General features: G+C 40.9%; 1 protein-coding gene across 2 annotated transcripts in view; it reads left to right on the top strand.

The window, feature by feature from the left end:
* Positions 1 to 17,499, top strand: part of lama5 (laminin, alpha 5) — a 138,562-nt gene that overhangs the window by 75,691 nt on the left and 45,372 nt on the right. For both annotated transcript variants that reach the window (XM_050064002.1, XM_050064001.1), the window contains exons 7-19: positions 1,131 to 1,246; positions 6,657 to 6,775; positions 7,053 to 7,143; positions 7,284 to 7,418; positions 7,589 to 7,660; positions 8,562 to 8,702; positions 12,161 to 12,298; positions 14,686 to 14,820; positions 15,293 to 15,427; positions 15,638 to 15,775; positions 16,440 to 16,492; positions 16,843 to 16,942; positions 17,035 to 17,087. In XM_050064002.1, coding sequence (XP_049919959.1) covers positions 1,131 to 1,246; positions 6,657 to 6,775; positions 7,053 to 7,143; positions 7,284 to 7,418; positions 7,589 to 7,660; positions 8,562 to 8,702; positions 12,161 to 12,298; positions 14,686 to 14,820; positions 15,293 to 15,427; positions 15,638 to 15,775; positions 16,440 to 16,492; positions 16,843 to 16,942; positions 17,035 to 17,087 — 1,426 coding nt within the window. The remainder of the gene's footprint in view (positions 1 to 1,130; positions 1,247 to 6,656; positions 6,776 to 7,052; positions 7,144 to 7,283; positions 7,419 to 7,588; positions 7,661 to 8,561; positions 8,703 to 12,160; positions 12,299 to 14,685; positions 14,821 to 15,292; positions 15,428 to 15,637; positions 15,776 to 16,439; positions 16,493 to 16,842; positions 16,943 to 17,034; positions 17,088 to 17,499) is intronic.

Below are 17,499 nucleotides of genomic sequence, written 5' to 3'. Positions count from 1 at the left end.
AAATGCCTTGTGTGAGAAAGCTGCTCTTGATTGGTCAGAATTTCCATGTGGGAAAAATCCAGGAAGTAAAGCAAACGTTGAAGAAGAGTACACTTGCAGGATAAATGTGACACTTTCTAATGTCACAATGGAGGGACAACTACGCAGGTTGATTTTAGCGCTGCTCATCGTGGACCGCACCAGAGTTCGTTTGTAACCAGACCAAGACCACCTCTTCAAGAAGGTCTAGGATAAATAGCAATATTTAAAGGTTGGTGTTTGTATGTTTGAGATAAAATCCAGCTACATATTCCATGCGTTTTCCTCAATAATAGAACATGAGAAATTTAGTGGAGTTTGTAGGAATGTGACTGATGAGTATAGAAGGGAGTCGTCAGCAAAAGTGGAGAAAAATTAAGGGACAAGCCCTAATTTGATTCATCTCAGGTGACTATTTTAGAAAGTAGTTGTTGAAGGAATCAAACTGAAACCAGAGGGAAAACATTTGTTAGGTGATTTTCTTGGATTTGTTTCCTTCCTTTTGATCACACTCGTCTCTCCCGTGACTCCAGTCTTCTGTGTTTGTCTCTCTTTGACCGATTAAGAGGACTCAGAGAGACGAGAGAATGGCGTTAAAGGGTTTTTCCTCTCTCCCCGCTGTGTCTTGGCCACACTCGGCAGGCCGCAGGTTTACACACTTAATCCGATTAAAACGCCGGGGTGAAGCAGTCAGCCGCCGTCGATGAAGGAGAAAGATTAACTCTTTCATTGTTGGGGGGTCCATTTCCACTTTTCTCTTGACTCTCTGTCACGCTTCTCCTTTCTTTCTTTCTTTCTTTCTTTCTTTCTTTCTTTCTTTCTTTGTCTTTGAAGTGACAGCAGCAGAGGAATGTGAACTTCTGAGAAAAGTTCAAATGATGTTTTACCCAAAACACAATGGGCTGAGATAGCTACATACCATGGCATGTTTCAGCCTTTTGTGTCTGCAGTGTTTGTGTGTGTGTGTGTGTGTGTGTGTGTGTGTGTGTGTGTGTGTGTCAGTCAAAGTGTAAAAGCCACACACTGGGAGCTGATGTCAAATTAAAACTCCCATTCTAAGTAAAATGAGTTGTTTTCTTTACTCATACTCTTGTTGTTGTTGTTGTTTACAGGTTACAGTGCGACTGTCAGCACAACACCTGTGGCCTGTCTTGTGACCAGTGTTGCCCCGGATACAACCAGTTACCATGGAAACCAGCCACGACCTACAGCGCTAACGAGTGTGAATGTGAGTAGTGGTCCTGATACTTTGCCTTGACACACACACTCAAGTGTACGTGGAAGACCTCGTGCTTGGTCTCTCTCACACACACACACACACACACACACACACACACACACACACACACACACAGAGGTGAATCAGTGATCCCTGCAGAGGAATGTGTTTTCTTTGATGTGTTGGTTCAACAGAACGAGTTGGCCTTAAATTAACGAAGCTGAACAGACTCACGGGCCGCAGCGCTGCAGTTAGCTCTCACACATACATCTGAGCTGTGTGTCTGCTCACCCAGGAGTCCTTGAGGGAGGTCCAGGGGATCCCCGGGAAAGAGGAGGATAGTTTATTTTCACTGTTTAATTTACTATATATAAGTGAATTAAATAGACGTCTGGTTTTTAAATTCACTGAGCTCTCAATCTCGAGTTTCGTGTTTTATTTCCAGGTGACTTTCCTGTTTTCATAGATTGCAGTAATGTATAATGTTGAAATGCTCTGCCTGCTCGTGGACTCGTGAAGAATGACTCAGTCTAAGTTCAGAATATTTTATTTAATGTTAGTGTTTATTTTAGGTCATGATCACAGGTTATTGACACATCGGCCACTTATGAAGTATTTCATTTAGACTATCAGCTCAAAGCTTTGATCGTGTCTTAAAACAATCTCTGACTGTGTCCTGCGGCCGTCTGTCGTTATCAAAGCTCTGGTTATATTTACACGTGAGAGCCGTCTGTTATCAACGCTGCAGTTATATTTAACAATGAACAACAGTAGTATCACAATGGCAGAAAGGTCACCGAAGGGCAACTTGATATGAAACTACAGAGAGGAGGAGACGGAGGCATCAGCTGCAGTGCTGCGAGGTTGTTTTCAATATGTGACTTTAACTGGGCTGAAACAGTTTAACTTTCCGCTAACTGCTAACAGCTAACAGCTAACTGCTAACTGTTGAGCGGAAGCTTCACAGCAAAAACATCAGCACTTCCTGCTCGGGATGAGCCAGGTGCTTCAGAATAAAAGCTTTGGTTTATTTCATTATATTAATACTTAATCTAACTTTATCATAACATAACTTTATTCAACTTTATTTTAACAATATAATTTATTTACTTTATTTTATCGTTACTTTAGTTAACTTTATTTTATCAGTTCGTTGTTTGACGTTATTTAACAGAACGTTCTTTAACTTTATTTTAACAGTACCTCATTTAACTTTGTTACAACAATACTTAAGTTAACATTTTTGTAACGGTTCTTTATTTAACTTGATGATAACTATGCTAGAGTTAACTTTATTGCATCAGTACTTTACTTAACTTTATTATTACAGTGTTTTATTTAACTTTATTTTAACAATACTTTAGTTAACATTATTGTAACAGTTCTTTTTTTAACTTCATTTTAAAAGTACTTTATTTAACTTTATTTTTAACAATAGTTTATTGTATCAGTACTTTATTTAACTTTATTATAAAAGTAGCTACTTTATTCAGCTTTATTGTAACTGCAGTTCATTTAATAATTTTAGTAGTCTGCAGTAGTTCAGAGGAGATTTCAAAATATCATGATATATATTGTGTATCGCGATATAGCCTAAAGATATTGCAACATTATTTTTCAGTAACAGTAGTAATAGTACTTCATTTAACTTACTTACAACAGTACTTAATTAAAATTTAAAAAATTACAGTACTTTAACTTTATCGTAGCAGTACTTTATTTCACTTTATTTTAACAATAGTTTGTTTAGCATTTATGGTAGTCTATAAATATCAATATTTATATTGTGTATTACAAAATAACCTACAAATATTGCAATATAATTCATAGGCGATGTTGTCCAGCCGTATTTCAGCCTTTTTAAAGACAGTTGAAAGTAACCATTTTTAAGAGAATATATGACCTGACTGAGACTTGTGGGGCAGAGGGGAACTCTAAGGACAGGACTTGTCTCTGTTTACAGGCCAAATTATTCATGTCTGCTCAGTTTATCTCTGACTGACTGACTCACTGCACTGAACGGTGCCCAAAGGTCTTTTTTTGTGTCATGAAAAAGGGAAAAAGTCAAATGTGCCTCAGGGTTGAGAAAAGCACTCGGCGCTATCAGAGCTGGAGTCAGAGCTGCAGGATAAGGAGCGCTGGTTTCTTCAGCCGGCACCTCTCAGGCGCTGAGGGTCAGATAAGAACAAAAAGCTCTATCAGGGTTTCGCTGACACTGTACGAAGAGCAAACGTTGGTCTGGGTTGTACATGTGTGTGTGTGTGTGTGTGTGTGTGTGTGTGTGCGTGTGCGCACTTCTCTTTCTTTATCCTGGAGTAACTTAAAGGATGTATGTAATCTGTGTGTGTACGTTCACAGTGATGAGGTCAAGTTTGGTGCGTTAGACTTCCACTCCTCTTTTTCATTTCATCAAAGCCAAAGGAATCAGTTACACAAGTTCTTTTCATGTCGTCTCCGCTGGTTGCCAGGTAACCTTATAGTGATGACAAGGCTACAGTGAGTCACATGTCCAAGAAGTAGTCGAGTAGTAGTAGCTTTTACTCTTCAGTTTTTGACTTTGTGTTCTCTGTGAGTCCAGGAGGAAGAACATCCTGAGAGTGATGATGAGCCCAGAAATCTGAGCGTGTGGGTGTTTGTCTTGTCTTCTTCCTCTTCTTCTTCATCTTCCTCTTCTTCTTCATCATTATCTTCTTCATCATCATAATTATCATCTTCTTCTTTGTCTTCATCATCATTATCTTCTTCTTCATCTTCCTCTTCATCATCTTCTTCATCATTATCTTCATTGTCTTCTTCTTCTTCCTCTTCATCTTCATCATCATTATCATCTGCTTCATCTTCATCATCATTATCATCTTCTTCATCATAATTATCTTCTTCTTTGTCTTCATCATCATTATCATCTGCTTCGTCTTCATCATCATTATCATCTTCTTCTTCATCATAATTATCATCTTCTTCTTTGTCTTCATTATCATTATCTTCTTCTTCATCTTCCTCTTCTTCATCATCTTCTTCATCATTATCTTCATTGTCTTCTTCTTCTTCCTCTTCATCATCATTATCATCTTCTTCTTCATCATCATTATCATCTGCTTCGTCTTCATCATCATTATCATCTTCTTCTTCATCATCATCTTCTTCATCATAATTATCATCTTCTTCTTTGTCTTCATCATTATTATCTTCTTCTTCATCTTCCTCTTCTTCTTCTTCATCATCTTCTTCATCATCATATTTATCATCTTATTCTTTGTCTTCATCATCATTATCTTCTTCTTCATCTTCCTCTTCTTCATCATCTTCTTCATCATTATCTTCATTGTCTTCTTCTTCCTCTTCATCATCATTATCATCTTCTTCTTCATCATCATAATTATCATCTTCTTCTTTGTCTTCATCATCATTATCATCTGCTTCGTCTTCATCATCATCATTATCATCTTCTTCTTCATCATCTTCTTCTTCATCATAATTATCATCTTCCTCTTTGTCTTCATCTACGTCATCACTATTATCTTCTTCTCCATCAGTATCTTCATCTTCTTCTTCACCATCATCGTTGTCTTCTTCTTCTTTGTCTTCCTCTTCTTCTTCCTCTTCTTTTCTGTCATGTTCTTCTACATCACAATCTTCATCTTCATTATTTTCTCTTCATCATTGTCCTCTTCATCATTATGGTCCTCTTCTGCTTCTTCTTCCTCTTCTTCATGATCTTCTTCTTGTTCTTCAACATCTTCTTCCTCTTTTTATGTCTTCTTCATCATCATCATCATCTTCGTCTTCGTCTTCTTCTACTTCCATAGTGAAATGAACACCTAAACATTTGCAGGGTCATAAATAGCACAACAAAGTTTTTTCTTGACTCTCTGAATGGACAGATTAAAAATAACTACTAAGAGTGGAAGATCATTAAAAGAGACTGCACCAGTCTTTGATCACCGACTGTGATCAGACATGAAATAACCTTTTTATGATTCATGAAACATCCCCAGCCTCCTTCTACACACTTCAGACAACAAAGAGCCTGATAAGTGACTTTCATCAGACGTCAGGAAATGATGAAGCCTGTGTGGTCGTGTTAATTACAGCTTCTCTCATTTCTCTCGTCTTTGATTTGTTTGGGAACAAGCTGAATATGAAACCTCAGCAGAGTGTGTGATCACCTCAGTGAACACCTGTCGGAGGAAACAGGTTTCAAAACAACAACTCCATCTGAAGAGACTTCACAGAGCAGGATGACATGAATGTCTCAGGTCGTTTCAGATCCAACATAAACTTGTCACCAAAGAAGAAATGAAGCATTTTGTGAGGCTGCAATATCTGCTGCTAATTAATGAAAAGTTATATAAGGCTGTACTGATCAGTAACTAAGTGCTGACTAACTCTGTCCCTCTCCTGTGTCCTCTCGTCCTCGTCTTTATTCTCTTTCCTCCTGCTTCATGTCTCTCGGCTTGCAGCAGTTTTAACCCTCCAGGTGAACGCTCAGTGTTCATGTGTGTTTGTGAGCATCTGTGCAACCTGTGCATCTGTTTGTTTTTTAGTTGATTCACTCACTTGTAAAACGATCTATGAAGTTGGATCCTGTTCAGTTAATGATGTCATGTGAAACTGACTCTAATTTCTATAGTTTGTCCAATAATTATATTCTAACAAGAGTTTATTATTCCTCCTTTGTAATATCTTTTGACTGCCTCCACATATTGATTTTATATTAATTAGAAAATAAATAGATAGATAAATACTGGACATTAAAGACATTTCACCTGACAGGAATTATTTAAATCCCCTTGCTGCCAGCGGATGGGGGACTTTTTTGCTATTTTTATTATTTTTTTATTTATTTATGTTTTTCTTTTAATTATTAGTATTAGTATTAGTTATAACAATTAAAATTTAGGATTAGTTTTTATATACTTCCTTCCCCTTTATTATTATTATTATCATGATCATTCTTCTTTTCATATTTATTATTTTATTTTATTTTATTTTATTTTTCCTCTCCGCCATCCTTTCAAGTGTCAAACTTGGAGATTATAGACACACAAACACAAACATGGCCTGTATTCACTTTTGAATTCACTGTTTTTGTTGTTTTGCTAGTGTTTTGTATTGTCTTGCAATAAAATAAAAAGTAAAAAAAAAAAAAAAAAGATTGATTATGATAATAATAAATAACTCAGGATCCACACATTAGCTTTTTCCTGGAGCTTTTTCGCTGCATTTCATGGTCTTCATCAGCAAATAGGGTTTTCTCAGTTGTCATTGTCAACTTCTACACTTGACCTAATGTTTATTTCAGGTTTTTTGAAATATTTTATCTTTTTTTAAAATCATTTCAGTTCAAAATATTACTGATATTTCAGTTATTTTCAAACCGTCACTGTTCATTCACCTGCTGTCTGTGTTTGTGTTCCAGCGTGTAACTGTCACCGTCACTCGTTTGACTGTTACTACGACCCCGAGGTGGATCACAAGAGAGGCAGCATCGACGTCCACGGACACCACAGAGGTGGAGGAGTCTGCCTCAACTGTCAGGTACCCAACACTCTGCTTTATTCTGCTCTTCCTCAGTGAGCGGCCGTTATTGTCGTCTTCTGCGTTTCACTTATAATGTCTTTATAGTCTTATATTTGTATCCTGTTACGGTTCCTTCAGTAATGAGAAGGTGTCCTGAAAAGTAAAATTAGAGGAGGACGTCAAAAACTTTGACTTAAAAGTTGGGAAATTTACATAATATACAGAACAAACATCTTTTTCGAACATCTGATTCCAATTATAAGGAGCTAACTAACGGGCAACTCTTTCCTTTCAGCATCACACCACTGGAGTCAACTGTGAGCGTTGCATCCCCACCTACTACAGGTCACCTGACCACACCATAGACTCCCCGCTGGCCTGCTCACGTGAGTGACCGCTGCCTGTCAGATAACATGATCACATGAACATCAGTTATATCGTATAGGTTTTCTTTTTGCTCTCAGTCTTATGGTCATCTTTTCTGCCTACATGTCTCCTCCTCCTCTCCCTCCCTCTCTCTCTGCAGGCTGTAACTGTCAGTCAGAGTTCACTGACGGTACCTGTGAGGATCTGACCGGTCGCTGTTTCTGTAAACCAAACTACGCCGGAGAGAACTGTGATTCCTGCGCCAGCGGCTACATAAACTTCCCCAGCTGTTACCGTGAGTCGCAGCAACACAAACATAAAACTCATTAAACAGTGTGTGAGCTTTGGGGTTTTCTGTCCGAAGGAGCTCGACAAAGAATTTACATTCACCATGACTAGAAAAACTTCTTGTTGAAATATTTCCCTGGTTTCTGATCTCCCTCTTTCTGTCTCTGTGTCCATCAGCCATCGCCACCGATCCCACCGATCCAAACAACAACAACAATGGCGAGGCCAAAACGGCAGGAGAGATCATCAGTAAGACTCTTGTGTTCTTTATTTTTTGTTTTATATATTTGTGTGTTTTGTCCTATTTAAATATTAAACTTTTGGCTCTCTTTTCTCAACCACTGCAGAGTCTTTAAGAACAAATGGCGTCAGTAAACTTGTCTTTTTTTAACGGACCCGCGACATGTTGCACAGAGCAAATCAAGTTTAGCTGTGAAGAGTCACTGTATGTGAAATACAAATACAAAGTAATTGTGAGGATGAATTTATTTTTGATGACTAAAACAAAGCCACAAATCTTTGATGAGAGAGGTCTTTGAGTCATACATGTGCACACGAAATATTAGGCTGATTGGTCCAGTAGTTTGTGAGATTAGCTGCAGACAAACACATGATCCCCTCAGGGCTTATTCCTGGCAGACATAATAAAGCATAAGCAATGGGTTCAGTTCAGAGAAAAGACTTTCCACAGAGGTTCCTCCCACTATTACAACATTCAGTATCATATAATGAAACTTTAACAATACACTGTGATCAAAGCAAAGAAAGTTCAGAAGCAAACTGATGACTGACTCTGACTCACACTCTGATCCTGTGTCTGTGTTTTTCCATTCTCTCCCCTCACCTGTTCAGCTGTTCATGTTTTTGGTGTGAGTCAGATGTTTGAGGGAGTTTTGGGAAAATCTCTGGTGTGAGTGGAATTTGTCGGAATATGATAAGCTGGAAAAACCACAGTTCAGTCCGACGTCACAGATACATGTCGTTGTGCTGCTGTGGCTCCGCTCATATCAGCCTGTTTGTGATAAATATAAATCATTCTCATCATAGACAATGACTTTGACTAAATCTCTGTCTTTTTTATTTACCTGTTTCCTATCAAAAGTTAAATAACTTTCCTCCCAACAAACCAGTTTATCTTCTCTGTGTGCAGACTGTGAGTGCAGCGCAGCCGGGACTGTGGATAACTCCTGCAGGCCGGATCCTCGAACTCAGACCTGCGTCTGTAAACAAGGTTTCACTGGTGACCACTGCGACACCTGCGCTCCAGGTTTCTACGGACTCAACTGTCAGGGTGAGAGATGGTCGCATGGATAGAGAAATGTAGTAGGGCTGCAGCTAACGATTGTTATCATTAATTCTCTGGTCCATACGACATCAGAAATCACTGAAAAATATCAATCAATCAATCAATCAATCAATCAACTTTATTTGTAGAGCGCTTTTCCTGCACGGACATGCAACACAAAGTGCTTTACAGAATTAAAAGCAATTAACACAATTAAAGAAAGAAAAACAATTACAAAGAAAGAAAGCCCCTCCCTCCCACCCTTCATACTAGACACACACACACACACACACACACACACAATAGGGAGACATGGCATGGCACTGAGGATCAAGGAAACGCCACCTTTGGGGCCGTCCACACTGGGAGGAGCCGCAGGCCGTGCCATCGGGGGGGACCAGCACCCAGGCCCCCCGACTCCGACAGACAGGTGGACCCCCATATCGAAGGGAGGAGCCCCCAGCCGGCCGGGCCGAAGGGACCCAAGGACAGCACCCCCAATAGCAGACCCGACACAGCTCCCAGTGTGGAGGACCCCCCTGAGGAAACACTGGAGTTAAAAGCTAAAGACTAAAAGCATAAAATAGGACTAAAAGAATAAATAAAATAAAATAAATACAGTACCAAAAATAAAATACGTAAGATTATAAATAAAATAGAATAGATACAGTACCAGTGATAAATAAAAACAAAAAATTAAGATTAATATCATCTTAAAAAGCAAGATAAAAGCAGCAACATAAAGTAGGATAGAACCAGATAAGAACATAAGAAGAGTTTAAAATATTAGTTAAAAGCCTGATTAAAAAGGTGTGTCTTTAATCTTCTTTTAAAAATATCAACAGTCTCTGCAGTCCTGAGGCTCTCCGGCAGGCTGTTCCACAGGTGGGGGCCATAGTGGCTAAATGCTGCCTCACCATGGGTTTTTGTTCTGGGTTTTGGTATGGTTAAAAGGCCAGTGCCGGAGGACCTCAGGGTCCGCGAGGGTTGATATGGTAAAAGCAGATCAGATAAATAAGAGGGCGCAAGGCCGTTAAGACATTTAAAAACGAGTAAGAGAATCTTAAAATCGATCCTGAAGCGGACGGGGAGCCAATGCAGCGACTCTAAAACCGGTGTAATGTGCTCCCGCCCTCTGGTCCTCGTCAGCACGCGTGCGGCTGAGTTTTGTAATAATTGGAGATTTAAAATACTCTTTTTGGGAAGACCAGAGAGCAGGGCATTACAGTAATCTAAGCGACAGGAAATAAAAGCATGCATTAGCACCTCCGTACTGGCCTGAGAGAGAAACGGGCGGACTCTGGCTATGTTCTTAAGGTGATAAAAACCTATTTTCGTTATATTTTTGATATGTGGGATAAAATTCAGCTCAGAGTCAAAAGTCACGCCCAAATTTTTTACTGATTGGGTTGGTTTAAGATCCTGTAGTTTTGGTAAAAGTTTCTCTCTCTGGCCTTCAGGACCTATAACTAAAACCTCAGTTTTGTCCTGGTTGAGCTGTAGGAAATTCTCTGCCATCCATGACTTGATGTCTACAATGCAGTTAAAAAGGGCATCAATTGGCCCTGTGTCATCAGGAGACACGGCGATGTATAGCTGTGTATCATCGGCATAACTATGGAAGCTGATGCCGTGTCTCCTGATGACGTCCCCAAGGGGAAGCATGTAAAGATTAAAGAGAAGTGGACCTAAAATTGAGCCTTGGGGAACCCCACATCCAATTTCATGGGTTCCTGAGGAACATGTATCCATACTTACATAAAAGCATCGGTCTGTGAGATAAGAACAAAACCAGTTAAGAACAGTACCGGAGAGGCCGACCAGGTGTCTGAGTCTTTTTAATAAAATGTGATGGTCTACCGTATCAAAAGCGGCGCTTAGATCCAGTAGAACCAACACTGTGAGCTTTTTGTTATCTAAATTCCACCTGATGTCGTTTATAATCTTTAGAAGGGCTGTCTCGGTACTGTGGTTCCTCCTAAAACCAGACTGATACCCCTCTAAAATGCTATTTCTATTTAAAAAGTCATTAACTTGGTTAAAAAACAGTTTTTCTAAAATTTTACTTAAAAACGGTAAGTTGGATACAGGTCGGTAATTATTAAGAACGTTGGGGTCTAAGTTGCTCTTCTTCAGACAGGTGTCTTCCCCACCGCCGTTTTAAAGGTGGTGTGGAAGACACCTGTCTGAAGAGAGCAATTCATGATGTTTAAAAACTGCTCCTCAAAGAAACCATAAAACGTCTTTAAAAGTAATGTGGGAATTGGATCTAAAAGGCAAGTTGTTGGGTTTACTTGGGAGAAAACTCGACCAAGTGTCCTTGCATCAACCAGGGCAAAACTCTCCAGTGTTTCCTCAGGCAAGGACAACAGTCCAGGTGTGTTAACAGACAAAACTTTCTTGGATAACAGGCTGGATCTGATGTCCTTGATTTTAGTTCTGAAGTATCCTACACTATAGGGTGTTTTGTCCGACCAGCTGTCCAAAACCCAAAGTTATAAATCTAACTTTAATTTAGCAATGAATTCTCACATCTGAGGACCTGGGACTATCAAATATTTGGCATTTAGTGTGCTTGAAAAATGAAGAATGAATGAGAAGCTCGAGTCACTCGTCCATGAGTAGATGCACACGTCCTTCTGCGCAGTGATACGGTGTAGTTCAGTAGAAGGAAAATAGTTCCGACATGAAACTGCTCACAACAAGGTCTGTGGATTATCTTGAGTAACTGGGTCATGGGTCAGATGTATGTTTTTTGGCGCTTTGAGCGCCACAAGCTGAATGACATCTAGTTCCATTATACTGGAGAGAAGGCAGTCATCTGTTCGTTCAATATCTCCAGCTCTTGACAACTCACACTTAAACAATCTGGACTGATAAATGACACTACAGGTAAGAGGAAAAGCACCTCCTCACTCTCCTGAGTCCCTAACAACACTGAACAGCATCTGTTTTAATGACTTTGCTTTGCATAATCGGGAGCTAATGAAGGATGAAACTTCAGATGATGATTTCTCCGTCTCTCAAAGCCATTAAATCAGAATCATTTGGTTTTAACTGAGGAGTGTTTAAACAACCAGGTTTTTACAGTTAAGTTTAATGGATCAGGCCACATTTGTTCCACTCACATGCACAGACAGACAGAAATACTAAAACACAAACAAAGGTAGGGATTCCAGACGCTTTATTTATCTGCTTGTTTATTTATCCTGTGTTGGTTTACCACCCAGGAGCAGCCTCACACACACACACACACACACACACACACACACACACACACACACACAAACCCCTGAATAAACAGCATTCCACTAAGCTGTGTTAATCAGTGTAAATAGTTTGACACATTTCCTCCAGTGAGTAAAGTTGGTAAATTCACAGACAGTCAGCTCTAAATAAACACGTGTTATTTATCAGTCTGTGTTGGTGCTGTTTTATTTATCTCACTGTGTGTGTGTCTGCAGCCTGTCAGTGTGCAGGTCCCGGCTGTCTGGACGGGTCATGTGACTTGGTGACAGGTCACAGCGTGTGCCGGATTGGTTTCCAAGGTGCCCAGTGCGACCAGTGTGCACCAGGATACTTCAACTACCCGCTCTGTCAACGTGAGTCATCGTCTGTGGCTGCAACCAGTCAGGACAACTTCAGGCACTCGTGCATGGAGCCAGAACAAATACAGTTAACTTACTTAATTTAAATGCATTTGTCTCTGCTCCATGCATGAGTGCCTGAAGTTTATTTTCTCCTCTCATGTGCTGATCCTTTTCTTTGAGAGCACTTCTGCTTTTTCTTGAGTTTTCATATGATAAATCAGTCCTCAAGTACACCACTACCTCATTCTCTTTTTTATTGGTTTGTTTTCTAGAGGAAGCTTTGTGACAGGTGTGAAAAGACGGAGAAATTAGGTAGCGAGGCTGAGCTGTAGCACAGTTGTATATGTTAGTCTTTTATAGTTGAAGTCAAGACTCAATGCACGAATGTATACAGCAACATTTCCAGCATGTAAGCAGAGGCCCTCGGTGCCTGTGAACCACAGACTGTATAAAAGAAGCGGACGGGTCTGTGAAGTGTAGTCTGAGTGGGCGGAAGTTCGCTGCATAGATCAGCCTCTCATTGGGCGGCACGAGCCACCTGCTGAAGTCCCGCCCTACCACCTCCGGTTGTGTAGGAGTTTTTAACCGTTTTCAACACGTCCTTTACTAACTTTTGCGGTGTTTGATCTTGCGGGGATGTAGCCATTTTTCTGCCATGGTTCGCGTCCTGTAGGTGATATTTTTGTGAGCGTGTTACACCAAAACCTGTTTCCCCCCGGCAATATTTTTGCAAGCGCACCGTTGCTGTGGCACCGCCCAGAACGATTGTGATTGGTTGAAAGAAATACAAGCAGCCGGGGCATTTTTGTCTCCAATCTTAAAGTGAGAGTCGGCCCAGCCAGACCTTTCTTTCCTTGAGAAAGGTCTGGTGAGCGAGACTAGTGAAGTGAAGCCTTAAACCTGCATTCCTTCTAATGACCAGCAGGGGGCAAAAGAATCTGATTGAGTTAGGAAATGGACCTATTTCTCACTTGATTTATTACCTCAGTAAACATTTTCTCATATGTTTATGATCTCAAACTTAAGTTTAAGTCTGCAATATAGCATGACATTCACCTTGAAAATTATGGTCCCATTTACATGAACATAAATGTCAAATCAGGGGTGTGCTTTAGGGCGTGGCTGCCTTGGGATCGACAAGTCGCTGCCATAGAGACCTGTTAATCAGGATAGATGTACAGTAATGTGTATCCATGGCACTGTGTACATTTAAATAGCTTCAGACGTGTTTTCGTCTTAAAACTTTGACCCTTTCATCGTGTCTTTTTAGCAGCGACTGCACACAGTGGAGCAGAGCATGTGAGCGGAGCGGAGTGGGTTCTGCGCATTCTTCGCTCCGGTCTGGTCCACTCCATCATAAATTTTATCCCTCTCCACTTGCTCACTACTCTGCTCAAAAAAACTGCGTCGTACTACCCTAACCTGTAATCTTCTATTCACAAATAAAACATGAGCTTGGTAGATTTTCCGGGGAAGCCCTCTCCCCGCAGTTAGGGACCGTTCTCCACGGTACCGCTGTCGGCAGGGTGGAAATAAGTTAAAGTGTAGAGAAGACGGACCGGGTTAAGCGGCCGACCTCCGGGGAAGCCCTCTCGCCTCTTCCCGCAGTTAGGGACCATTCTCCAAGGTACCGCTGCTTCTCTTCTCAGTTTGTTTTATGAAGTACACAGTAAACTCCATAGTTTTGAAAGAAAATAGTGTGGGTGTGCGCAGGTGCAAAGATGCATTCTGGGTGGGGCATGAGCTACCGGAGCGAAATTGGAACGAGAGATAAGGCTCCGCTCCACCTTTTTAAAAAAAATAGCCGCTCCTCGCTCAACACAAAATCCTCCCGCTCCCCGCTCCACTCACATGCTCTGCGGTGGAGCCAGGAAACAGGTGCCGTCAGGTTGCCAGTATAGGTGGACGTGCATAGTGTCCTCAGGTTCTAGGTCAGACCCACCCCTTGCTCCTCCTAGGTTTTGCCCTTTTATTCAACCATGGTCTCTTTCGGCTCCAAAAAACCAAGATGGCGACAGCCAGAACACCAAACTCGAGGCTTCAAAATCATAGTCCCCAAACGAATGAGAGACGTCACAGTGACAGCGTCTACTTCGTTTATACAATTTGTGGTATGAACCCAGGCAAATGATTACTAGCACCTCCTGCCCACCCCAGAGTGTAAAATACCAAGATTTATTAGGTTAGGTTTATTAGTACCAGGTGTAAATACAAAGGTCAGTGATTGGATGCCGATGTCCAGATACAGGTGGAAATGTGTCTCCTATTCAAAATAAAGACACTTAAAAAACAGACCATCTTTAATAAAAAGTGACTGAATGTATAACTAAATTCTTTGTCTATTAAAATCACAAAGACTTTCTGTCTGTCTCCGTCTCTGTCTCCGTCTCTGTCCTCAGTGTGCGGCTGCAGCACAGTCGGCTCTCTGCCTGAAGGCTGCGATGCGTCCGGTCGTTGTCTGTGTAAACCAGAGTTTCAGGGTCCTCGATGTGAACAGTGCAGATCTGGATTCCACTCGTACCCCAACTGTCAAGGTACACACACACACACACACACACACACACACACACACACACACACACACAGAAACCTGAACGGAAAGTGATTAAATGCACCTGTTTCTGCTGCATACTGTAATGAAAAGACAGAATATGATATCGTGTTGGACTGAACACATGGAAACACTTAACTTTACACACCTTCTTATGAAGTGTTATATTGCCTCGTTAAATTTTATGACGCTTTATTTGGATTCCACCTTTTCAGGGTAAAAGAATAAATCTAACGGCAGAAATGGACAAAATGTTGAAGCTACAATGGCACAATTATTAGGAAAGGATACTCTAAGATATGCAACAAAGGTAGTTAGAGAGCTGGAGTTGAGTTAGAGATGTTTTAGGATTCGGATTCGACTTGTACTTCTTACCTTTAAATAATTCTTTAACTTTATGTTTTATCAGTTTGTATTTTTCCTGTAACACCATGTGTCACCTCTTGTTTTCTCAGTGTGCACTTGTGATCCTCGCACCTCATTGGACACCAGCTGCACAGCGTCGGGTCACTGCCACTGCCGGCCTAATTACAGCGGAGCGTCGTGTGACCAGTGTGCTCCTGGATACTATGGTTACCCAAGCTGCACACGTAAGTCACCGAACTTTTAATGACGCCCTAAACTCCTCTGCGTGTATTTGATCAGTCACAATGTAGGAAAGAAAGTAATAGAAACACCTAAACATTGTTTTGTCTTTTGAAACTGGTGCGTGATGCTTTCTGGCTTTTATATAAATCAATCAATATACAGATCATCAATCATTAGATGAGACAGATGATTAATCAGAGCGTGTGTTGCAGCCTGCCAGTGTTCTGCAGAGGGCTCCCGCTACACCAGCTGCGACCAGGTGACGGGACAGTGTGTGTGTCTGCCCAACGTGGTGGGACTGAGGTGTGACAGCTGTGCACACGGCGCCTACGGCTTCCCCAACTGCCAAGGTAATAACAACACACACACACACACACACACACACACACACACAGGTTCTCTTGTCTGCTTCACTTAATAGAAGTGAGGTGTGACAGCTGCAGTCAATGCAACCTACAGCTAATCACACGCACACACACACACACACACACACACACACACACACACACACACACACACAGGTCATGAGTAAGAGTGCAAGCCTGTTCAGAACCGCTGTTAAAAGCAGAAATAATGTCTCATGTTGATTCTGCACTCACACAATGTCGACAGAATGAGGAAAACCTCCTGTTATTCTGACTCGTGAGTGTTACTTTTTCGAACCCCCTCTGCCTCAAGAGTGTTGGAAAAAAATTGATTTTTTAAATGTGAAACTACTTTATTCAGTGTTTATACCAGTTTAAATCATCTGGTCTGTTTGTTTTGGAGAGGAAGAGACCTCTGTGGATAATTCGGCTCCTGGTAAAAACCTCCTGAACAATGAACACCGAAGGAATTCTAACCAGGAGAAATTTCACCTGGTTGCAATTTGCAGTCTTCACCACTAGATGCCACTAAATCCTCCTGAATCTTACACACCGGACCTTTAAATACTCTCCCAGTGGCTGCATTTTTGTGTCAAAATCTACAACCCACTGTATCTATAATATATGTTTCCCTCTCTGTCATTTAAAGCTGGAACCTGTCACCCTGCCGGCTCCGTTCAGTATGTGGTGCCGCCACCAGTGGTGAGTTTCTGTGTGTTTATTTGTTTGAATTTTGCTCATGTTGCAAGTTAATTTAACAGATGATATTTAAGGTTAACTGTGACACAAGAATAGTTCCAACTAAGAGAGCTGAGACAACAGGCAATTCAAATATTTTGGGGTATAGCTAAAGACATATACAGTATATTTACATTAAAACCTCATTATGTTTCCTTGATGCTTTCTGTGGTTTCTCCGTACGGTAAGAGCAGGTGTTAATATAGGACTGTAAGTCAAACTTGTGTTTTAAGTGTAAATGCTGCACATACACACAGTGACACCGGCAGTAGAAACAGACTTAACATTTTATTTCCTGTCAATCATCCTCTCAGGGCCAGTGTGAGTGTCGTTACCATGTGGAGGGCCCCGCTTGTGACAGGTGTAAACCTCTGTACTGGAACCTCTCCCCTGACACTCCTGATGGATGCACCAGTAAGAGATATGAAACACACATCACACATGTGTTTGAATGCAGTCATGGAGCTCATAAAGAACTGAACTCTGTGTGTTTGCTTTATCTGCAGACTGTGAGTGTAACATCGCAGGTACTATCAGTGGGGTCGCAGAGTGTGCACAGGTGAGTTCTTCCCCTTAAAATAACCTCCAGTCTATATTTAGACTTTTAAAAATACATTTATACTGAATATTATGACTGTTATCTTACTATATAATGACGAAAACTCTGTGTGTGNGTGTGCACAGGTGAGTTCTTCCCCTTAAAATAACCTCCAGTCTATATTTAGACTTTTAAAAATATAATATATATAGTATAATAATATACTGAATATTATGACTGTGTGTCTGTTCCACGTTTTTCTCCTCACTGACTTGGTCAATCCATGTGAAATTTGGCACAGTGGTAGAGGGTCATGGGAGGATGCCAATGAAGCAATATTACATCAATTGGCCAAAGGGGGGCGCTATAGCAACCGATTGAAATTGCAAACTTTGAATAGGCATATCTCATGCCCCGTATGTCGTAGAGACAT

Source organism: Epinephelus moara, chromosome 16, assembly GCF_006386435.1.
Source record: "Epinephelus moara isolate mb chromosome 16, YSFRI_EMoa_1.0, whole genome shotgun sequence".
Taxonomy (NCBI): Eukaryota; Metazoa; Chordata; class Actinopteri; order Perciformes; family Serranidae; genus Epinephelus; species Epinephelus moara.
Note: the sequence above shows the minus strand (reverse complement) of the source record. Positions and strands in the feature narration are given on the sequence as shown.